Genomic DNA, 24,309 nt, shown 5'->3' on the forward strand with positions numbered 1-24,309 from the left:
CAGGAGGGATGAAACGTCTGTTTAAGAGAGAAACAAGTAACGGGTGGGACGTGGTCTGCATGCAGTTATCGGGGCATTTTCTCGGATCCGCTGTGCTAGCTGTGGAATTAGGACGAGTTTGAAGACATTTGGAAAAGACCCCATTTTACACGGCTTTTTAGGTAGGTTACTGCTGGGGGTGGGGGGTGGGGGGTGAGGGGTACAGCGGCTGGTCGTAAAACTGAAGGGGTCGCCTGGAGAATGAAGACGCAGGGCGAAACATGTACGCGATTTTCAGATTATATCACAATCCCCGTGACTTTCCCTCACAACAAATACACAACCCGCAGCCCGAACTTACTGGAAACCTGCACAGAGTAAACAGATCATGAACCACATTCTCTTCATCCACTGCTGCCTTATCAGATTGTTTGTTGTCTGGCAGAACGTTAGAAATGTCGAAATGCTTGCTATACTTACAGCAGTTACTCTTCTGGGATTGATTTTGGAATTGGTCAGGGATGGCACTACGACACAGCAATAGCATTTGTGAGGTACATGTGTTAAACTGATGATTAGTCTGGGATAACAAACTCCACTCCAAAGATAAAGTATGACGCTCCATCACTCCAGAGAATGCAGTTGCTAGGAGGTCTTACACCCCTCTAGCCCACGCTTGGCATTAGTCATGGTCACCTGGAGCTAATATGAAGTTGTTCTGGAGCATTCTTATTTAATGCTTTTCTTACGTATTTGGATATACAAACTGTGTGTATACATTTAAACATCTGTAGGCTTTAGCTGAAATCACTACATTTCAGGGGTGTCTCACAAACATTTTTTCGCGGTGTAATTAAAAACACGCATCTCCTAAAATAGTCACTTTACAGGAGAGGGAAAAAATTTTTAAACTTTCAATGGAAGTGAATGTAAAAAGATTTTATTTCATGTCATTTTGGAGCATTTCAATTGGTTTATTCATCATTAAATTTAAGGATTTAAGGATAGCTGCTGGCTTAAAAATGATGTAGGAAACCAAAAATCAACAAAAAACAGATACAAGGTTTTAATTTGACAGCAACAATTTGTAAATAGGGTGTGTTCTCCCTGTGTCCATGTGGGTTTCCTCCAGGTGCTCCGGTTTCCTCCCACAGTCCAAAAACACACGTTGGTAGGTGGATTGGCGACTCAAAAGTGTCCGTAGGTGTGAGTGAATGTGTGAGTGTGTGTTGCCCTCTGAAAGACTGGCGCCCCCTCCAGGGTGTATTCCCGCCTTGCGCCCAATAATTCCAGGTAGGCTCTGGACCCATAGCGACCCTGAACAGGATAAGGGTTACAGAAAATGGATGAATGAATTTGTAAATATTGGTTTTGTGGGGTCTGTGGCTCTCTGGGGATTTGGGGGCGCAGCCATGCAAAGTTATTCCAATAAAGTGCGAGAATAAATTGTTTATTATGTTGTATATTGTGGTAGTTAATTGCTTTTGTCTAGTTTTTGTCTGTAATTAGATTTGTTCGGTTGTTATGTTTCAGAGGTACCCCTCACCGCACCCCAGTCTTTTACTTGAGGTTTAAGCACTAGTCGGGGTTTCTCTCTCTGTCTCTCCATCTTAAAGTCTTGTTAGAAGTTCGTATTCAATAAAAACCATGTAGCTTCAAATGGCTGCCAATGACTATATATTCCTTGTGTCTGCATGGTGTCAGAAGTGGGATCTTGTGGGTTGAATTCAAGCTGCTCCTCAGCAGATGTCGAGACAAATGCATATGAGGGTACCAAACATTAAGTTTCCCTCAACAAGGCAGGGACAGTCTTAAGAATAAAGGTGCTGCTTAAGGTTTTTAGAGTGATGAAATAGAAGAACCATTTTTGGTTTAATAAAGAACCATCTTAGAAAAGAAGCTGTGAAGAATCTAAATGGATTAAATCTTTAAAAGGTTCTTCACACACAAACACATACATCTCTTTATCATCTCTTTAACACACACACAGTGTGATATATATGTAGCTTACTTCAATGAGCTCTCTCCATCTCATGTGGTCCTTAGCAGCATGTTGTGCTTCTCCCCATGACAGGTTCATCTTTTGAAGCTCATGTACCACAGTTCTACGCCAGGTGTTTTTGTGTCTTCCAGGTTTTCTTTTTCCAGGTGGTGTCCATCTCAAGGCAACTCTCGGTATGAAGTTTTGCTCCATCCTTAACACATGTCCAAACCTTCTTAAGCGTCTTAATGAACCGTCTACCATGCTTTGAATGCTGGTTTTCTTGTTTAGTTGTTAGGCTGTACTATTGTACTGTTTGCTGTAATGTCTTAGAGAGCGAGAGAGAGAGAGAGAGAGAGAGAGAGAGAGAGAGAGAGAGCTGTCCAGTTGTCTCTTCCAGCCATGTGACATCAGCAAAACATGGCTTTCCAAGTTGGGGTAGGTCTGCATCACCATCATGTTTTCCTCAGTGAGTAGACACACTTAGCCACGTGCCTTTTTCCATGCCACTGCCCTTTTAACTGCCGTTTTACCACTTGTTAATGGTGCGTGCAGTTGCAGTTCCGTCTAGGAAACCTGCATCACCAGGCTGGATTTCCTAGTGGTGCTGTGGGCTGTGGGGAGAAATCTTTATCTGAGAGATAAGTATGCCCTCTTTTCACAATGTTGAAAGATAGCTGGCAGCGATGGCTTGTAGAGGTTCTGGATTGTGCCCTCTTCCACCCATGGGTACATTTGCAAGCCAAGGAGCAATGGAGATGTCAGAGGTGTGTGGTCCCAGGTCCAAGATGGGGCTAGGAGAGTAGTAACATACTTTATTCAGTGGCTCAGCAGGCACAAGCACAAATCATGAACAGTTGTTTGTCGTCACAGAACTCTGACACATCCTCCCATCTTTGTTTGGAGTAACGTGCACATTGTGGACTTATCACACATTGCTAAATCCATTTCAGGATCATGGTACATTGCTGATCTAGATTGTGAAATTCAAGGAGACAGAAGATCATACAGCAAGGTGGATTGGCCGAAACATTTTAAAATGTGGTAAAAACTATTGTGTCTCAATGGGGAACATGGCGCAGCCTTCAGTTAGGCTAAAGAATTATGAGGTCGCAGTCCGGGTGCAGGAGATTCCCCCAGAGAGTTGTGTGACTTGGTACAGTACTCCTCCCAATTACTGAAAGTTTATGCTGCTGTTATTTCTACTTTTCATGAGAATCACCACCTTTGTTGATCCATTATTGGCGGAAAAAACATAAATGGGTTTTAACTTAATAAATAAAAATACATGTGGGTGGTACGGTGGCACAGCAGGTAGTGTCACTGTCACACACACAGGATCCTGGTGTGTTGTCCGTGTCGGACAAGTTTTTAATTTGAGAGCAACAATTTGTAAATACACGGTGGTGCAGCAGGAAGTGTCGCAGTCACACAGCTCCAGGGACCTGGAGGTTGTGGGTTCGATTCCCACTCCGGGTGACTGTCTGTGAGGAGTTGCTGTGTTCTCCCTGTGTCTGCATGGGTTTCCTCCAGGTGCTCTGGTTTCCTCTCACAGTCCAAAAACACACATTGGTAAGTGGATGACTCAAAAAGTGTCAATAGGTGTGAGTGAATATGTGAGTGTGTTGCTCTGCGAACGACTGGCACCCCCTCCAGGGCATGTTCCCACTTTGCACCTAGTGATTCTTTGTTGGCTCCGGACCCTCCGCAACCCTGAACTGGATAAGCAGTTGCAGACAACGAATGAATGAACTTGATCTTCATATATATTGCACGGTGGCGCAGCAGTTAGGTGTCGCAGTCACACAGCTACAGGGGCCTGAGGTTGTGGGTTCAATTCCCGCTCCGGGTGACTGTCTGTGAGGAGTGTGGTGTGTTCCTCCGGGTGACTGTCTGAGGAGTGTGGTGTGTTCTCCCTGTGTCTGTGTGGGTTTCCTCCGGGTGCTCCGGTTTCCTCCCACAGTCCAAAAACACATGTTGGTAGGTGGATTGGTGACTCAAAAGTGTGTGTGTGTGTTGCCCTGTGAAGGACTGGCGCCCCCTCCAGGGTGTATTCCCGCCTTGCGCCCAATGATTCCAGGTAGGCTCTGGACCCGCCGCGACCCTGAGCTGGATAAGCGCTTACAGATAATGAATGAATGAATGATATATTTATCCTGACACATATTTTCTAGATTTGATAAGGAATGCCAGTATGTGATTAAATTGTAGTTCCCATGGCCTAGAAAAAGACTAGTGCAAAATCATTCACAGGAGGTGCCCTATTGAAAAAATGCCCAAAAACCTCTACAAAAAGCTACAGCAAGTTATACTTATAGCATTTAGATGTTTTTTGAAAACCAACAAGCAAACAAACAAATCAGCTGCTGTTCTCACACTTTTTTGACTGTTTCTAAGGACTCACATCTGCAAAAGCCAATGCATTTCCTTTGGCATGTACACTGGCTGTGTTCCAGTTCAAGTCAAATCTGTTTAATCCTCCTGTATTGAGTTTCTAATGAAATGTCAAAACAAATCGTTAATTGATTTTATTCTGAACAGTCCCTTAGTTATAAGTTTAAAATACAAAACTCTGTTTCAAATGAGCTGTAAATAAGTACAATGTTGTGTATGATCAAAGGTTTTAGACAAATTCTGTTATGTGAACCAAACTGCTGGTCAGGAAGTAAGTTAATCTGCCTACTATTGCTCCCTCTCCGTACTTCATTCAGCTGAAAAACCTTCTGCTCCTGTTTTTGTTGAATGTCTCTAGGCACAGAGAGAATGGCGGTCACAGTGTCAAGTGACTTGTCTGTCAATCTAAGTGAAGACAACAATGTGAAAAAATTAACGGAGAAAAGGGAGGACTTGAAAGAGAGCTTACGGAAAGGGGAACCCAAAATAATGGGGGTAAGGAGACCTAAAAGATTTTAAAGCATAGCTCTTTTTTCAAATATTAACAATCATCAGGCCATTTTTCAGAAGCTCCCCAAGAATCAGATGACTATTTTTATCATTTATTTCAACTGACTCTATGTTTTACAGATGTCCCAGGTGGTGGTGGGATTTCTGATTATCTGTTATTCGATACCACTACACTCAACAATAGTTGTCAAGTTTGGTGTGCAGTGGTGGAGTGGCACTACAGTAAGACACACGCAATTCAGTCTGACCTCTAAACCTATTGTATACATTTGTACATTATAATGTATAATAATATAAAGCCACATTCACCCTCTTTTTTTTCTTTTCAGTTTATTATTGCAGGTGCTTTTGCTTTAGTGATGGAAAAACGCAACAGCATAAAACTGGTGAGTTAAAATTGATGAGACCTCTATCATTAGTTCACATAAAGGAGTCCTGAAAGCATTGTCCAGATCATTAGACTCACATGATATGCAGTCATTAGTAATGTGCTAAAAGAGTGTCAACTATATATTTACATACAACACACGCACATTGTATTAAACATATACAGTGCTGTATACATTTACAAGAAGATTTTCCACGCTTCTTGTAAAGACCTTTAAATTCGTCTTAAAATCTGGTCATTTTTTTGCCATCTAAGACACGTTCAGTACATTCTTTTCTCAGTAAAGGTTTCTTGACTGTTCTGCATTCTTTTAGATCCATACTCACAGTGGAATGATGGACAGAAGCAACTGTATTTTGTTAGATATTTTGCTGAAAAAAAAAAAACAAAAAAAAAAATATATATATATATATATATATATATATATATATATATAGTACTTATGTTATTATTTATTTCCCTGTGTCTTTAACTGTATATCTAATCTCCTCAGAGATTACTTGACCTTATAAAATGTATACCTTGTACTTAATAGCTTTTCTGAGTGGAAATGACTTTTGCACCGTACTGTACGTCTAGACAATATTTAATTGCTTAAAGTAATAGTATAGAGTGAAATAATCCTATTCTATTTGTGGGCCATATTACCTGTCAACATACTACATTTTGCAGTATTTCATCGCACATTCAAAGACCCTACAGCATGTGCCTCGGTTCCAACACTACAACTGGGAGTTATATGTGACTTGTCATGCTTTGTCCTCCGCAGCAGAAGATAAGCTTTGTTGCCTCGTTTCCCCCCACTGTTTCCAAATAGAACGTGATTATCACCACAGCCTATTAACTCAGTATTGATGATAACAGGGAATAATGAAAATAATGTCCAACTTTCTCTTTCTCTAGGTCTTTATGTGCTTGGTGATCACAGTGTTGGCTGCTTTAGTCTCACTATTGGCACTGGCGTTGTATGCAGTTGATCTTTATGAAGACTCTGAAGTAACATGCTCGGAGAACACATATAGCTACTGCATTGACATTGAGTATGCCTATGTAAGTATAAGCCTGCCATGGCAAAAATGTAACATCAAGTTGTTTACAATTATTTTTCTATACAAATAAATACAATAATATTAAATATGAAACATTATCAAAAACTAGATCAATAGTTTTTATTCAGAATACATTTATTATAAGAATTATAACATTTATTGATGATTTATTTTACACAGTTTAAATTTAGTTTAAATTTTAAACTAAAATTTAAGCTTACAGAAGTTCAGTTTACCTACTGTAGAATAGAACGTACTGTTCTTTAGGGAACGCAACTGGACTTTAAAAGCAATGTTGAACTTTTAAATGTACATTTACACTACATTTTATGACACCAACGTACTTGTGCAGTACTTTCTTTTGAGAGTGTATTTGTAAAATACTTTATAATGAGATAAAGAGCAGAGAGTCAATGTTATTTATATAAAGGGTACTATCCAAAACGTGCTTAGCATATCATATCATATTGTGTAAATTATTTAATCATGATAAAGTTAAATATCATCAAATTGCCTACTGCACTTTGAGAAAAGTTTATGTTACTGTGGTTAAACTGTACCTTAATTGGGGACGAAAACGATATCTTGACCCCAGGCTATTCATTTTTCTCTTTAATATAGTTAAGCAAATGAAATATAAAAATGTGTCCCTTTCCTTTGGGAAAGTATATGTAAGGTACATAATTAGACTTTAAAGTCATTGTTGTATCTTGTTGTATAGAGATATATTTACTTATTTGTATCTTGGGAAACGTCACTGTGTTTGTTTAGTACACAGATATTTTACATTTGACATTTTTTAACCTTGTTCTCTTCCAAGAAATTCAGCAGAGAAATGAAGTCAATGCTCACCTGCCTCATTGTGGTGGAGACTGCAGTTTCCTCTACATTCTCATACATGCTGTACAAAGAAAGAAGAAGATTTCTCAGCTACTCAGTAAGAAAAAGATCTATCTCTATACTACGTACACAGCTTTGTTTACTGTTACATATAAACCCTCTGGTACCACTTACCACTAAGACTAGACTTATACAGGTTTATAAATAGTTTACACTCTATTTATTAATGTTATTATTATTATTGTAAACACATTAAAAGTCACTAATCATTTATAACACATGGATAAAAAGGGTAACAGTCACTTGTTTTTTGCCACATAGAAAACCCACATCTATCTACTGTTAAACCTCGGGTCTTGCAGAATCAGTCAACATTAACCCTGTCAGCTTCAGCAAATATTTGTTAAGTTTAACCATTTAACCACCAAGTTGAATCAGTGAATCATGATATAGTGTTCTTTTTTAAACATGTGGTGATTATGTGGTTTGTAAATGACTAAATTCATATTCTCAGGGCTTAGCTTATTCTTTACCTTGACATTTTCAGTAAGTTCTCTGACACCTTCAGTATTTAAAAACAATAAAAAGATTCTAAACCATTTGTAAAGCTTTTTAAATTTAGTCCTATTTTCAAGTGGTACCAACTCTCTTATATGAATTAATAAAAGTTTAAATGTGGAACGGGGATTTAACTTCAGTGTTGCTGCAGGTTTGTTGTAGTTTCGATCTTCAGGTCATTGAAAGGTTCATGTACTGATACAGACTGGCTTTAGTCAATCTTTAATGTGGTCTGACCTCAGTAATGGACAAATTCCAGGGTCCAAATACATTGTTGTTTAAAAAAAACATCTGCAATGCTCAGTGAGTTTTTTTTCAACGTTGAGATTTGACTTGTTGACAGCTTCTTCTCCTGACGCCTAATAATGGGAGATGGAATGTAGGCTTAATTAATACAATGTTATTAGCGCTGGGAGCATAAAACAAAGATTTAGACATGATTGGTTTTGTTTATTGACGTTCTTGAGTGCATTCATTGCCTGAGTGTGTGAGAGAACATGGTTGCCTTGATTCTTTCCAGCTGTTTCCTTTATTTAGTATTACTACTCGAGTGTTGGCTACAACTGCATGCCTAAGTTATAAGAGCTTAAAGTATCAACCCCATAATGGATTAGAGCTAGTAAAAATAAATGAGTGGGTTTTTAAATATTAAAATACTTGCCTTTTTTTTCACTTATTTGATGCTGTGTAATCCACATGCGTCAGGGTCAGACTGAATTTGTTTCACTCTCTCTCTCTCTTTTGAAGCTTGTGAATTGAAGATTTCCTTTTTTAATCACATAACCTTGATGGCTTTGGACTTCAATCAACAGGTGCCACATGTTCCTATTTCTACAAGTGTACAATACATTGCTCCAAGTATTCCTGAATATATCACTTTACAGCTTAACACGATGAACTTGTATGTTTATATGTATTTTTTAAATGTAATGTTTTATTAAACAAGATACAGTTACTACAATGCAATTTCCATATAAATGCTGTTCAGTTTCATTTGTGAAATGAGTTCTGCCCCCGTGAGGCTTGTGGTTTTTTCATGTTTCATTGAATACACACTGAGAGCTGTGTTGTACAGGATGTTGCAGCTGGTGGCCTTTAACCTTCTGACATTCTTCCATTTGTCCCGACAGTGTCTTTCTCTTATAGTCACAGACTTTCTGAGCTTTTCTGTCTCTGCAAGAGAAAACAAGCAAAACAAGCTTCTGTGGTGTTTCTTGTTGGGTGCCCTACATTCATGGGTGATGATAAAAAAGCTTTGTGCAGTTTAATGGTAATCACTTACACAACTCCATTTGCTGAAGATCATCTACAAATAATGTATCACAGAAGACGCTGAGAAATGATGCATTATACAAATCATATGCATGGGGAAAAACATTGTAGGACATGTACATTTTTCTTAAATATTGTGTGAACTAATAGTGTAGGGCACATATTATTGTTTTTCAGAAATTTATCTGAATGTACTTGGACATTATATGAAGACTGTGTAATTTTTTAAAAATCAAAATATGTTAATAAAGTCATTTAAATCCCAGCTTGTTTTTTTCTTTTCCTCATTTCAGATGTTTTGTCATATTTTAAGTGCTAACACATGGGATAGAGCATTTTTTTTTAAATTTAATGACAAACTGTTATAAATTATTACGTAGATATTTTGGCCACTGTTTGTTATTTCTTTTCTCTGCCACATCGATTCAGTAGATGTTAGCTATGTCGACCATAAAGGCCTTTGTGGGATTTGTGAATACATGTTACAGCACCTGCATTAGCTTCACATTTGGAGAACATCTATGGAAAACTCCCCACTCCAGCTGGCCATCAAAAACATTTGAAAGAGTCAGATAAAGGAGACATGAAGAAATGGCTGATAGTCTCTTGACTGTCAAAACTTTATACATTTGACATGTTATATTTATGGACTGCAGTGGTAAATGTGAGTTTGGCCCCTTGCACTTGGCACATCAGTGCAGCAGTCCTCAGAGCTTATCATGCTTTTTCTGTCAAGTGCTCCGCTCATTAGTGACATCGGTTGTTGTTGTGCAGTGGTGCAAAAAATACTTTCATTATAGCTTCGTTTGAAGGACTTAGTTGAGTACTCTAGGGCATGGGTGAGTGCAGTTCTACAGATGCACTCTTAACAGTGCTTAGTTCAGGGATGTCAGCATTCTTCTGTTCTCAAACAATAAGCTGAGGTGGAAATCAAATGTTACGACAGGACAACGTGATATCTAAAGCCTTGTGTTTATTTGATGTTTTACACTGTTAACGAATTCAGCTTCATAGGAAAAAAGAAGACCAAAATTCACATTCAAAAAACCACAACGTCTATCCACACCATTTCACAGAAACACGCAGTGAAAAAAGTAGTGATAGCCTTTGCTTTGCTTTGCTTTGTTATTAGTCTGGAAAATCCATTGAACGGCATTCAAATGGATTCAGAGAAAGCATTGTGCAAGAAGAGAAGATTTTGGATGGTGACTCTTCCCAGAAGACATCTTTCTGCCAAAATAATTCCCAAAGCAAGTTGTAACATTATTTATGAAGAAGCAAAAAAATTTTTCAATCTTCAAACTTCTTTTTTTTCTCAATAAAAACAAATATGTGTGGTTTGTAAATTCTTGAACAGACAGAAGCCAAAATACAATATATTCAGTGTTTTCACTGACCAACTGGATTGTATTTTTATCTATAAATGAATAACAATTTGACACCTGCAACACACTCACAAAACATGAGTGAGAAATGTTTATAACACAATAGAATAAAACATAATAGAATATCTATAGGTAGAAGATTAAGTTTGCAGACCTCTAAGTAGCTACTATGAGAACTGATATATAAGAAATCCAATAAGATATCCAATTGAATATAAGACTTATATGGGCAACCTTAGTAGTGAAGCAGATACATATCAACAGTGTCTGCCAGTAGTATAAGTGCAACACTATGTTCAAAGTAGCAGAAAAAACCTACAGTATTGTCATAAATGATGGATTTCTGTTGAACGCATTAATTACTGAGAACTGGGTTTGTTAATTACTACAGCTGTCACTTTGCTCTAGTGCATACCATTACAATATTTGGTAATAGTCACATCCCTGCTGCTGGAGTTTTTAAAGCCTTGAGTGTCACTGCTGGATGGAGAGTAGTCCACCAGCCAACAACATCCAGCCAACAGCTTCCTGTGGGAAGTGCCCTTTGAATGCTGATGAAAGTGTGCAGCAGCAGATGAACTTCTGTCTTTTACATTAGATCTACAAGGTGTTTGTGAACGTTTTTACAGATCGAGCTCTGATTAGTCAAACACATTTTCATATATTTGGATATTGAATTAAATTTCTTTTTCCAAACTGTTAAAAAAAAGCTTAGTTATGCTTCATTTAGCTACACCTTCCTTACTTCATGATCTCCAGGCTTTATTGATGCAAACCACAATATCACTCCCTAACTGTATGTGAGTCAGTGAATGAGTTACAAGCCAGTTCCATGAGGTGATTCACCTCTAAAATGTCACCAAACTAAGAAACATACCTTCAACTTCAAAAGACACTAGTTAAAATCATAGATTTCAAATTATCGCTTAAGTTCACTGGAAAAACAAACAATCCATGGCCAAAAGTAATCAGGATGAATGCATTTTGACAGGATTTCCATGTTTGAGTGTCCCAAATAATTTAATGTTTTATTTTTACCTACATATCAAGTCTAGACTCGCCTGTGTTTCCAGCGAATTTTTGAATACCTGTTTTCCCTTGTCGGTTAAAGCTTCCTGCATAAACCTTTTTTTTTTTTCACTAAACAACTCAAGGTGATACAGATTAGACCCTAGACTGGAACTACAGCATCTTTAACCTCTGTAGCTCACCAGTGAGAGATCAGCATTTGTTTGTAAGTGATTTAAAATCATGGCGATCTTTTTGATTTGGTCCATAATGACAAATTTACAACCAATTTTTATGAGTTTGTGCGAGAATGGGCATCACCTTCTGGTCTCTCTGCTCGGCAGACAACTTGTGGATACGGGAATAAAGGTTAGTGAATGGTTTTTATTTTAAAATCAATAATTTTCCATTTTCTAACATCAGAGGGTTTATGTTTTTTTTTTGTTTTTTTAAAAACTTGCAAAAAACATGCTTTTTGGTGTTTTTAAATATATATTTTAACCTGACCTCACGGTATTTATTTTCCATATTTCATCCCTCACTATTAGAACAAAGAACTGTGTGACAGTCAATTTAAAAGTGAGCTTTTAATTGAAAGGAAATTGGCATCTTCTTTGATTTTGGTGTGTGATCTACAATTGCAAGACCAGGGTACATCTGTTACAGACTGAACCTGCAATAAATGGAAAGAGATGAGAGAAGAAAATCTGGGGCTTATGGAAAAATTCTATTCACAAAACAAAAAAGACAGCTATTTTTAGAACATTGAGTGATTGAGAAAAGCAAAGGTCCAATTAAATATAATACAATTATGCTTACGTTTCATACGTTTGAACATCTGAGCTAGTACAGAAACCTTTGCCAGGATTCACGTTATTGCAAGAAACAGTTTCTTGTCTTTCATTAATGTTTGAAATGCATTATCAATTCATGCAGATGTGCACCTGTTAACATCAATATCAAACCTTTTTAGTTAAAAAATAAAAACAATTAGATGTGCATACATTGTCAAATCATACTTTGGTTGCCCTTTGTCCAGTTGCTTTTACTGCACAAGGAACCTGTATTTTCCAAAAAGAATGTTGTTATCTGGAGCCCAAATCTTCAAAGGCATAAGGATCAACATTCCTATCCAAAAAAAATATGAGTATGTAGGTGGTATCCATTATTATAACCTGGAGTTGAATGAGGAGTTAAATGATTGCAGCACAACAGTTTCCAGTGTAATGTTACCTGCTGATTACAGGAAAAAACATCAATGTTTATTTATTTATTTTTTATTAAGATATGCCTTATTGCAGGAAAACATTTGTGCCATGTCTTAGATAAATTTCAGTCAGCAATTTTAGCTCCACGTTACACTAAAATTAGTCTGGCTCATAGCTTTAATGGCAGCAGAAGAAAAGGCAGGGAGAATGCAGGGGCGTTACAAGTTTGTCATATTTTTTTAGATTACTTGTCAAAAACAAAAGGTTATCAGATGAATGTTTCCTTTTACTGTTACAAATCAAGCCTAGACTTGCTTGAGATTCCAGAGTTTTGTGAGCAACTCTTTTCTTACTTGTCCATTACATTGTCTGTTTTTTTTTGTTGTTGTTGTTTATAATCAACTGAACCTAAACTGATAAGGAGTAGACACCAAACTGATACCACATTATCACCACCATTTATTAAAAAACATCCGCATTGGTTTGGAATTATTGATAGTAATTCCAGAATAATAGGGGTCATAGTCTGCTAGTGGTGGTGCAGCAGGTTAGTGTCACAGTCACATAGCTCCATAACGGGTTCAAGTCCCACTCTGGGTGACTGTCTGTGAGGAGTTTGGTGTGTGCTCCAGGTGCTCTGGTTTCCTCCTACAGTGCAAAAAAACACACGTTGGTAGGTTGATTGGTGACTCAAAAGTGTCCGTAGGTGTGAGTGTGTGTTGCCCTGTGAAGGACTGGCGCCCCCTCCAGGGTGTATTCCTGCCTTGCGCCCAATGATTCCAGGTAGGCTCTGGACCCACCGTGACCCTGAACTGGATAAGGGTTACAGATAATGAATGAATGTATGTTAATGCACAGGTTTTGTGACACTACAGAAACACAATATTAATTGGGCCATGCAGCAGGCAGCAGTGTTTTCAGCAGTGCTGTATACGAATATATAATATATATCACATATACGGTGTGGAGGCCTCATTAAAAGTGCTTTTATTATTATTATTATTTATTATTTATTATTATTTATTATTATTTTAGGAAGAACATGTGCATACAGACCCTTATGATTTTACTGATTTAAATGTCTTCTTATCTCTGAACAGACGACAAGTGATGTTTCAACAGCGTCTTCAGAAGTCGTTGCTGATGTTCTTAACCAGATGACGGTGTATGGCTTTGAAATGCTGGCCTCTGCTGGCATTGATGGTGACATGTTTACTATTTTTAATAATTGTATAACAATGATTGGAAATAATTTACAACAGGTGTGTCGTGGTGGTGCAGCAGGTAGGTGTCACAGTCACACAGCTCCAGGGACCTGGAGGTTGTGGGTTCGATTCCCACTCCGGGTGACTGTCTGTGAGGAGATTTGTGTTTTCTCCCAGTGTCCACGTGGGTTTCCTCCCACAAAAACACACGTTGGTAGGTGGATTGGTGACTCAAAAGTGTCCGAATGTGTGAGTGTGTGTCTGTGAAAGACTGGTGGCCCCTCCAGGGTGTATTCCTGCCTTGCGCCCCAATGATTCCAGGTAGGCTCTGGACACACCGCGACACAATATATATATATATATTGACACAATTGGATGGAACTTTCAAAGTGGACTTCTCAGTTAATATCACTATGGAAAAACATTCTTTATTTTTCACATGAATACATTTAGATATTGAAATTACTCCGGGTGACTGTCTGTGAGGAGTTTGGTGTGTTCTCCCTGTGTCTGTGTGGGTTTCCTCCGGGTGCTCCGGTTTCCTCCTATGGTCCAAAAACACACGTTGGTAGGTGGATTGGCGACTCAAAAGTGTCCATAGGTGTGAGTGAATGTGTGAGTGTGTGTTGCCCTGTGAAGGACTGGCGCCCCCTCCAGGGTGTATTCCTGCCTTGCACCCAATGTTTCCAGGTAGGCTCTGGACCCACCGCGACCCTGAACCAGATAAGCGCTTACAGATAATGAATGAAAAATTTCTTTATTTTGTTATTGTAATTATTATTATTATTATTTTGTGGTGCCATCACTAACCCTGAGAAAGGTCTACCCATTAACTGCACTGTATTAGCACTAATTTGCACTGAGTTTGAAGGACAAAAGCAGGTTTTATAGAATTGATGCTGACATGCATTTTTTTTTTTTTTTTTTGTCAAGCTGATCTTCCTGTGAAGCATGTCACTCCTGAAGGTGTGATCCTCATCACTAAGTGGGCTTTGCTAGCTGTGCTTGGTTTTTGGATTGTGCGTTTTGTTTTGCGCTTCTACTGGATTATATCAGTGGTCATGCGCTTGGTTTCATTAATCTTGCGGATGAATCTGAAGATGCTGAAGATTATTTGTTTTAGTTGGTTTAATCCACTGTATCCTTTGAAACTCCTCAACCCGCTAAGATACCTGAATCCCTTTGGCTACCTACTAAATTGGTCAAAACTCCACATAAACTGGCAAGACTACCTAAAACTCCCCAGTAACCTGACAGAACAGATGAAACTCCTCAGTAACTTGACAGAACGGCTGAAACTCCCCAGTAACCTGACAGAACGGCTGAAACTCCCCAGTAACCTGACAGAACGGCTGAAACTCCCCAGTAACCTGACAGAACATGTGAAACTCCCCAGTAATCTGACAGAACGGCTGAAACTCCCCAGTAACCTGACAGAACATGTGAAACTCCCCAGTAACCCCCTACAATGGTTCAAACGCTCAGAACAACAGTGGCAGGACTGATCCGCATAAATGCAAGGATACACACCAAACATTTAGAAGATCTATAAATATACAAATACACTCCCCCTCACTTTCTCCACACACCCCTGCAGCTCTGGCTACAGAATGATTTGGAACACTGCAGTTTCAAAGCAGAGATCCTCTACCACTGAAGTGACTGTTAATCAAAACCCCAGGGACTATGTTAAAAAGTCTAAAAACATGATGTATCCAGGACTGGGCCTGTAAGGGAAAGTTCCATGACATTCCTGCATGGTTTAAAGTGAAAATGCTGAAAACCAGTGCTGATTAGTTTAACAATGTACAACAACTTGTCTTACATTTTGTTGACTTGTTATTATCTCAGTTGTTAAATAAAGGAAAACAATAAAATAGCTTGCAATGTACAGGAAAGCATGATGTGACTAAATGTTCTGTACTCATAAAATTTGTAATGCACTAATGTAATATTTCCTCACATTTTTAAATCAAGTGTCTGTAGTACAATGTTTATGTTCTACTTTAAATGTATGCTCTCTAATTGCTTTTCTCTTAATTACTCTAATAAAGACAATATTAATGGGAAATTGCATTCAGAAATCAGTAAGACACACACTGGAGGCTGTTTCACCAAGGATTCATGAGTTCACCAGATAATTTTGACGACATCTACAAATATGTCTCCTCTTTCAGCACATATATTAAAAAATACTCCATAATGAAAGCTAAATAAATGAACACAGTGAAAATGTGTTTGAACTGTACTCCTTGCACTACAGGTCAAGATGAAATATGTGTTTTTTAGGTAAGGTATGTATCTCGTTTATTTTCTCGAATTTCTGATACACCATATACACTGTATTCCTCTGACAATTAAGGGGTAAATGCTCAAGTACGTCTTGCTCCCACACATTTAAGTACATTTATTTCACTCGGTGTCCCTCTAGCGGCTAAGCAACAGAACTACAACGCGGTTTAAAAGCGTCGTCTTTCTAGAGTCACGTGACATGAACCCCGCCATACGCGCCTCATTTTGTATTCCAGAGGCATAGTGAAAATATGTCATATGCAAGAATTAATTTCACACTAAATCGATGGATGGACATCGATTAAATAGAGTAAGTGTGTTGGCTGAAGTTTATGTGCTACAAATATTAAACGTAATATTACTATATTTGATACCCCACCTGGGCTCAGCGAACCGATTCCAAAGCTTTAGATTCAAATCTCATGACGAGTGCATAGAATCGGAATATTTCTTGAAGAATCGACTCTCTTATTCCATGCATTCCGGAATGTAGTGTCGATTCCAAGGCTATGGAATCGACTCAGACAGCATTAGTCAGCAGCACGGGTTTAATGTAGCGGCGTTTGGAAGCTTTTTTAAAGCATTTTCGACCTTGAAAGTTTGCTCTTACCACCTGGAACCCTGTGCTCACACCTTAGGCAAGTTTACATATGAAAAGTGAGCAATTTTAAAGTGTAGAAATTTAGAGTCAAAGCCCTGCCCCAAACTCCACATTGACCACACCTCGACTCGACATCTCCCGTCCCTTTTGAGTTCCTGTTTTCCTCGCCAGAAGTTAGTTAAAGCTGTCTGTAAAGTCATTGTTTTTCTTAGCCCAGCTGGAGTTAATACAGACTAAACCCAGACCAAACCGAAACAACACTAATTCTAACGTCTGTAGTTCGCCAACCAAAGAAAACACCTCAGCGCTTATTTGCTAGCTTAAAAAGCATGGCGAGGGTTACAGTCCTGATCACCCTGAGTTTGTCTGTATCGACATGTTTGAGCCAGTCCTCTGGCTTTGAATACGAACAGAAAGCCTCGTCAGTGTGGCAAACTTTGCACTCAGTTTATATCAGCTTGTGTGAGGATGGACATGGGTTTCTGGTCTCCCTTTTCGGCAGGAAATTCGTGGATTCAGGGATAAAGGTTGGTACCTCAGGTTTTATGTAAAGGACCCAGTTTATTTAGTTATTTACTTCTCTTTTGAGTTCCACATATGGCTATGTATATCAATTAATGTTCTTTTACATATTCATATACAATTCAACTCTTTACCCCTACAGTACAGGGCATTGTGTCTTTAAGACTGACAACTGCTGTAATTGGCTGCTCTGCTCTGTCCCAACTGAAACGTTATTTAAAACTTCAGTGTGAATGGGTGTGCAAAAACATGAACGCATTATTTGTAGCTCAGTTTGCATTTATGTTTTTACACTAATTCTGTTACAGATGAGCAAAAACCATGATGAGGTCTGTATGTGACTGGTCAAGTTTATGCCACATGATTTAAAACCGGGTTTTCTTTGAGTCAAAGCAGTTTGCTACACGCATTGACTAGCAGTATTATACATTATACATTTTCATTCATTCATTCATTCATTATCTGTAACCTGGAATCATTGGGTGCAAGGCGGGATTACACCCTGGAGGGGGCGCCAGTCCTTCACAGGGCTGTACATTTTCAATGGCCCCTTAATATTTTATATAAAATTGGCATTGGCAGAGATTTGGCAAATTTTTCATGGGGGCAACCCAAGAGTGACCAGACGTCCTCTTTTGCCCGGACATGTTCTTTTTTTTAGACCTAAAAAAATGTCCGGGCGGAATTTCACAAACGTCCGGGATTTTGTTTTTCTAGAGCTTACATAGAACTTCGAGAAGTTTCGTTCACAAACTAGTCCCGCCCTCCTCTACTCCGATTGGTTCGCTTGAGTGAGAAGGGGGCGTGGTGAAGTAGCCTAAAATCTTCTGATTGGACAGTCTGACTGTAGAGCTACCGTTATTGGTCGATAACCTTCTCTGTAAACATTTAATTGGTCAGTCTGCACGTCAGTAGTCCTTGTTTACCTCAGGCAAAGCTCATGTACCTACCCTCATCTCGAGCAGCTATGACGAAACATAAATGTAAGTTCTCGGACGAATTAAAAAAGAAATCCCCATGTGTAGCAAATAAAGGTGTAAAGGACCTAAAAGCACACATAGGTTTAGCTAAGCATACAACGGCAGCGAGGGGCGTGACCCCCCCCCCATGGCACCATTTAAAATGAAAATTAACAGGCTTTCCATCGGTATAAGATTTATTGCCAAGAAGCATTGTTACAGCAAAGAAATAATCCACAAAACACACATTTCCTTACTTTTTGTGCTATGTTTATAATGAATGTCTTCTTATTTCTAAACAGACCATGATGGAGGTTTCAGCTGTGTCTTCAGAATTTGTGGCTAATGTTCTGAACACAGTGGTTGCATATGGATCAGAAATGCTGGGGACTGTTGGAATTAATGGTAAATCTTTTTTTTAAATTATTATTATTACATAGATTTCACAATGCAACATTCATTTGATTTTTTTATTTAATCATTTTAAACATTGAATCTAAGAGTACATGGACTTAACAATGAGAAAAAGGGTCTAAAATGTGGTTAATGTAATTGCGGCTGCATAAAAATGGATATTTAATGCCAAAGATTAAATATTTTAGTGGTGAGTTGGAAGTACTGTTTACAGTAATACGCATTTATTAATGATTTAATTTTGTTATCTGGAATGTTTTTGTGTTAAAATATTTTTTTATATGCTGTCTAGTGAAAATCACGTAACTCCAAAATAGCAACTGTATATGAGAAAGAAAAATCCTTTTTAACTTTCAATGCAAGGTGTTATTCCAAGTAATTTAATACAATTCTAAGGGTTTAGCATGTATTTTAGACATTAGTATTTATGCTAGTCAGCGCTGAGTAACCTTGTTTTGTAGAATTGATGCTGATATTCTTTTCTCATTTTCTCAAGCCAAACTACCTGTGAAGCACATCACTCCTGAGGGTGTGATCTTCGTCACTAAGTGGGCTCTGCTGGCAGTGCTTGCCTACTGGATTTTGTCCCTGGCTGTGTGTTTGGTTGCAGGGATTTTGCGACGTACTCTGTGGCTGTTGCAGATCACATTTGCCGTTGCAATGTTTGGCCTGATTCTGAGTGATACAGGAGCCAGTGCTGAAACCACAGCGATGAGATTAGCTGGACTGGTGTTTGCCTGCATCCTGCTGGGAATTGGACCCTCTCCTTTCAGGGGAGAGTCCAACACTCACTTGGAGGTGAAAGTCAAGACACTGGAGAAGCGACTGAGAGAGGTGGAGAAAAAGAGGAAAGACGAATGACGGACACAAAAACATATTCCAAACTATTTGAGCCAGGAGTAAAAAATGATCTTCTTTTCTTAACTTTTCTGAGCTAGGATCTGTGTTGTCTGAGCAGATGTAAATTTTTGACAGACTCACTGATGGTTCGACCAAAATGTTACGCAGTGGCTGACCTGTGTACCTCAGAGTTGGGTGTTTTTTCCAGCTCTAACAAAACTGATTCAGCACAATAATCTAACTTTCAAGAGTTCTGTTACAGCCAGGAAAACACAGAGGCAGAGATTGGGTGATGCATTTTAAAATGTTGTTGGTTTTCTATTATATTCTGAATGTGGAGTACTTGAAAAGTGTTAGCATTTTATTTGTTGTAATAAAACATTACAACGTTGTTTTGCAAAATATTTCCCTGATGTGTAACATTTCTTGGTTTTTTTTCCACTATTTTCCAGAAATATTTTTTACATTGTGTCCTGAAGTTCATCCTGTCTTTTATTCAGAGTGTTTTGGTGTGTTGTATGGTAACCTGCTGACTCAGCAGAATTATAATATCCCCAAAATAAGGGAAATAAAACATTTCTTCTATGTTTTTATATAATAATGTTTAAAATGTAGAATGTTGTTTTGGGTAATGCTTTGTTTTATGTTGGCTTTAAAAAAACAATGTATTTACTTATAATGGGAGGCAGCTTTAAGTGACTTTACACTTAACAACACAGATGTAGTTCTGACTTTCTGAGTTTTATCTAAAACATGACATTTTAAATTAAACCATTTTGAATGATATTGCTGACGTAAAGTAATTCTGTATAAATTGTAACAATTTGAATTGCTGTTTAATTAGAAAAAATACACAGTTAAAACTGTGCCAGCTCAGGTGTGTTTACAAGTGCTGGACTGATGTCCTCTAAAACACTACAAAATGATTGGTCTCTATTTCTTTGGCTTGAATGTTCATTTCATAAAATGTGCACTTAATAAAAATGTAAAAGATATAGCGATGTGTTCTATGTCTAAAACAGTAAAAATAAATGTATAAATTTGATATAATTTCCTCTCACGCTATTTTGTTAAGGATCGGAGAAAATCATGATGGGAAGAAAGCACCTAGGAATAAGCTGGGAGTTTCAACACCTCTCAAACAGATTAGCCATCCATTCATTTTGTTCAGTCCGAGTAAGATGATTGGATGGAGTTTTTACAGACCAGTGGCCTACAAATGGAATATTTTATTTATGTCATCAAATAATTAAGTGTATAGGTTGTTATTGGGGTGTAAAGGTAACAATGTTTAATTCCTCTGTCTGTATTAGTTCTGTGCCAGTGCTTTTTTATTTTTGATCTATCACGGTTTGAGAAGATCACTCAAAACTGCCCCGTTCCAAACTCCATTGTACACATAGGTGAGTAGGTTACAAGAATAGCATGAGTATTTTATATTAGATATTTTAACTGAAATATAGTTGACATTTTGAAAACTTGTTTTAATTTGAAAAATACCTTTATTACAAATCATTCAGCTGTAAACAATGGCTGTTTGTTGCCATTAAAATTGGTTAGGTGATCATGTATTAACTCAGAAACCCACATGTAAGCTCCAGAAACATATCATCATCATCTTTTTCGCTTTTCCATCTCAGGGTCACAGTAGAAACATATCTGCAATTACTAAATCTACAAGGGAAATCATATTGGCTGAAAAAACAAATGCTTTACTTGTCCCAGCTTTATCAGTGAGTTGATTGGCTGTTTTTAGAAAGCAGGACCGAACAAACGCAGCTCGTTATGACACCTGCAAATATTTCACCTCAGTCAGTCCCTGTCACAGAAGCAGGAATCATCATATAAGTTCAGCAGGTAACTTTAATCATCTTTAAAATGATTGAGCACTGCTACACTTGTTTTCTTGTGGCCTTTGGGTACACATTTACAGCCTCCAGAGAACCAAACAGCACCTCCCTGCTTTCCATCTCTTTAGTTTGCTCCTGAAGAGCAACAGTCCAGCTCACTGTGGGGGGAAGAACATTCATGCATTTAGAGGAAGTCATGTTCAAAAGTGCGTTTCAGCTTGCTCCCCTTCCACACAAAGAACAGAACCCCCCCCCCCCCCCCCCTTGATGGGCTGAATCAGGTGTTTTGTGGCTTGGTTTTGTGCAGGCATCCTTGTTCTATTTATAGTATATTTTTACGTATATATAAAAGTTAAAAAATTAGCCATTTATTTGATGTGAATGAGAAAATTCTATAACCATTGAATTTTGGAAGTATTCTCAAAATGTAATATACTTCACTCATTTTCAGTGAAAAAATACATGCTTTGAATTCTGAGGGTAAAAGTTCAATAAGCAGCTGCAACTGTGATTATGTGAGCAGATTTCAAAATTTAATTTTGCCAATAATATTACTGCAAAATTTCAGTTTATTGGCTGAGTTTTGCTAATGTTTACTTGTTACATTAATAGGGTTTAATGCACTCTTTGACCCAGTTAAGTGCATTTCTTTAGAGTTTCATTGATTGGTCTCTAAAACAGATGTAAAAATTCTTTAAAGATCACTCAATTTTCATATTATAAATGACTACCTTTCCCAAAAAATTTACTTGAACTATCATGTTGTTAAAAGGAACTTGAGTTGTTTATGTTCATCAGTAAAAATAGCTGATAATCTTAGATATAAAATGTTCAATGCGGTTAAGAAATGAGTTGTTTTGTTCGGCTCTCTCTCTTGCCTGTCTCTCCTGTTGCTCCCTTAAATCCTTCCTTGCTTTCTCCAACAATTCTCCTTCAAACACTGCCTTCAGGTCCTCTATCTCTTTCTTTCTCTTTGCTTCGTTCTCTTTTAGGATCCGTTGTTTCTCCGCTTCTATCGCTGTCTCTGCCTCCTGAAGCATCTCTGAGGTGTAATATTCTCCACCATTTCCAGTGACCATCTTATCAATCTGCTCCAGAATCTGCAGGACCTGATCTGGACTCGGATCTTCGTTGTTGAATACGTGATATCGGCCACTGCATTTCCCTATGAAATTCAAAAGCCTTGTGTTGTTACGTATAAATGCATGAATACTTTTCCCTTTCAGTTTATCTCCATGAGTGAACAGTGCCATGGTGTAGCTGGAGGATTTTTCACCAAAAATTTGTTGGAACATCTTAACGATTTTTTCCTCCTCCTCAGTAAATCTCCCCAACTGCATCACTACCAGAAAGACATGTGGACCTGGGGCAGACAGTGGAATGCACAGCTTAATCCGACTGACCACCTCCTTTGCAGTTAATTCAGTGTCAAACAGACCTGGAGAGTCAATAACATAGACTTTTCTCCCGTTTACTGTTCCACTGTATTTTTCACACTGTGCTGTTACAGATGAAGAGAGATCTCTGATGTGAAGGCTTTCTTTTGCAGGATGGTGTTTCCTGTTGCACTCTTGCCCACACCTGTCTTTCCTATCAGCAGGATCCGAGGCTCATCAATAAATTCTTGCACTGCTGTATGAATTGATTGACCTGTTCCACTTGGGGTGATGCTTTGATTGTTGAAAAGCTGTGGGGTAAAATATATATATCATTTTTTTGCAATAAACATAAATAATCATTAATAACAAATAATTAGGTTTTTATTGAATTATGTTACAATTATTAAGCCAGCTTAAAAGTGATGACTAGGCATCTCACTATCTTATTGTCATGTGTTTTTACCAGGAGATGAGATGCAGTTTCAGAAGGATTACTTTTTTTTTTTTTTTTTTTTTTTTTTTTTACAATTTAAATAGAAATAGACTTAACAAAAAGCTGAGCAAAATAAAACTGAATAATAACACAAAATTAAACGTAAAAGCACAAAAAACGACATGAGAAAGAAAGCTCTGAATGAGAGTAGACAGACATAGGTGCCTTAATTATAGGAAGAACAAACACAGCTGGGAAATATTAAACATCATAAGAGCAAAGAGGGCAGGGAAGAGGTAATGTAGAGAAATAAGAATCCTGGAACGAGAAACAGAACGAGAATAAGTAGGCAAAATGAAAACAAAGAAAAAACCATACAAGAAAAATAAGACGACAAATTCATAAATTATGGAGACTGGGCAAATACATGATACTTATTCATTCATTCATTATCTGTAACCACTTATCCAGTTTAGGGTCACAGTGGGCCCAGAGCCTACCTGGAATCTTTGGACGCAAGGCAGGAATACAGCCTGGAGGGGGCGCCAGTCCTTCACAGGGCAACAAGCACACTTAAATATTCACTCACACACTCACACCTACGGACACTTTTGAGTCGCCAATCCACCTACCAACGCGTGTTTTTGGACAGTGAGAAGAAACTGGAGCACCCGGAGGAAACCCACGCGGACACGGAGAACACACCACACTCCTCACAGACAGTCACCTGGAGCGGGACTCAAACCCACAATCACCAGGTCCCTGGAGCTGTGTGACTGCGACACTACCTGCTGCGCCACCATGCCGCCTGATACTTATTGAGGTCTCTTAAAATAAAAAGATGTAGTGACTAATCAAATGTTGAACTGATAAAAAAAAAGAAATGTTAATTTAAGCCAAAACTTACCTGTAAGTATCCAATTACAGCCGCCCCAAGTACAACTAGCAGTCCAGCTGTAACACGGTGAGGACAAGACAGGAATGCAGGAGGCAGGTCCATTGTGGATCTATTAAAAATAAAAGAACTTGGTACAAAACTGTAGCTAAACTCAAAACCAAACTAAATAAAAAATGAGAACACACTTGCAACTGTTGAGATTCCAGGAACAATCACAGGACACTGAGACTGACACTGACAATGAGAGACAAAGAAAAGATGAAGATTCAGCTTTTAAACAGGAGGAGAGGCACAAAGTGTCTGTGAATTATCTCTCTCTAAGCAATTGATGATTCACAGATGCA

General features: G+C 38.2%; 3 protein-coding genes and 1 pseudogene across 3 annotated transcripts; 3 read left to right on the top strand and 1 right to left on the bottom strand.

Annotated features, from left to right (window-relative positions):
* Nucleotides 1-29: 29 nt before the first annotated feature.
* On the top strand, nt 30-9,218 carry tmem176 (transmembrane protein 176). Its single transcript, XM_066679669.1, has 7 exons — nt 30-161; nt 4,713-4,849; nt 4,985-5,086; nt 5,194-5,250; nt 6,156-6,302; nt 7,122-7,238; nt 8,447-9,218. The coding sequence occupies exons 2-7, from the start codon at nt 4,724-4,726 to the stop codon at nt 8,456-8,458; spliced, it is 561 nt and encodes a 186-aa protein (XP_066535766.1). The 5' UTR covers nt 30-161; nt 4,713-4,723; the 3' UTR covers nt 8,459-9,218.
* A 2,296-nt stretch (nt 9,219-11,514) lies between these two features.
* LOC136706142 (uncharacterized) lies at nt 11,515-15,898 on the top strand. The gene is made up of 3 exons (XM_066680086.1): nt 11,515-11,733; nt 13,673-13,775; nt 14,711-15,898. The coding sequence occupies exons 1-3, from the start codon at nt 11,608-11,610 to the stop codon at nt 15,280-15,282; spliced, it is 801 nt and encodes a 266-aa protein (XP_066536183.1). The 5' UTR covers nt 11,515-11,607; the 3' UTR covers nt 15,283-15,898.
* Nucleotides 15,899-16,291: 393 nt separating this feature from the next.
* LOC136705861 (voltage-gated monoatomic cation channel TMEM109-like) lies at nt 16,292-20,373 on the top strand. The gene is made up of 3 exons (XM_066679664.1): nt 16,292-17,197; nt 18,454-18,556; nt 19,062-20,373. The coding sequence occupies exons 1-3, from the start codon at nt 17,000-17,002 to the stop codon at nt 19,424-19,426; spliced, it is 666 nt and encodes a 221-aa protein (XP_066535761.1). The 5' UTR covers nt 16,292-16,999; the 3' UTR covers nt 19,427-20,373.
* An 859-nt stretch (nt 20,374-21,232) lies between these two features.
* Nucleotides 21,233-24,069, bottom strand: LOC136705884 (GTPase IMAP family member 9-like; annotated as a pseudogene).
* Between the last annotated feature and the right edge of the window lie 240 nt (nt 24,070-24,309).

The sequence above is a fragment of the Hoplias malabaricus genome, chromosome 8 (assembly GCF_029633855.1).
Source record: "Hoplias malabaricus isolate fHopMal1 chromosome 8, fHopMal1.hap1, whole genome shotgun sequence".
Classification (NCBI taxonomy): Eukaryota; Metazoa; Chordata; class Actinopteri; order Characiformes; family Erythrinidae; genus Hoplias; species Hoplias malabaricus.

Bases quoted from the DNA above. Each gene is read 5' to 3' on its own strand.
- LOC136705861 (XM_066679664.1), top strand. From the start codon at position 17,000: ATGGCGAGGGTTACAGTCCTGATCACCCTGAGTTTGTCTGTATCGACA. The intron at 17,198-18,453 runs GTTGGTACCTCA...ATTTCTAAACAG, and splicing joins TCGTGGATTCAGGGATAAAG to ACCATGATGGAGGTTTCAGC. The intron at 18,557-19,061 runs GTAAATCTTTTT...CATTTTCTCAAG, and splicing joins GGGGACTGTTGGAATTAATG to CCAAACTACCTGTGAAGCAC.
- LOC136706142 (XM_066680086.1), top strand. From the start codon at position 11,608: ATGGCGATCTTTTTGATTTGGTCCATAATGACAAATTTACAACCAATT. The intron at 11,734-13,672 runs GTTAGTGAATGG...ATCTCTGAACAG, and splicing joins TTGTGGATACGGGAATAAAG to ACGACAAGTGATGTTTCAAC. The intron at 13,776-14,710 runs GTGACATGTTTA...TTTTTTGTCAAG, and splicing joins GGCCTCTGCTGGCATTGATG to CTGATCTTCCTGTGAAGCAT.
- tmem176 (XM_066679669.1), top strand. From the start codon at position 4,724: ATGGCGGTCACAGTGTCAAGTGACTTGTCTGTCAATCTAAGTGAAGAC. The intron at 4,850-4,984 runs GTAAGGAGACCT...TATGTTTTACAG, and splicing joins GGGAACCCAAAATAATGGGG to ATGTCCCAGGTGGTGGTGGG. The intron at 5,087-5,193 runs GTAAGACACACG...TTTTCTTTTCAG, and splicing joins AGTGGTGGAGTGGCACTACA to TTTATTATTGCAGGTGCTTT.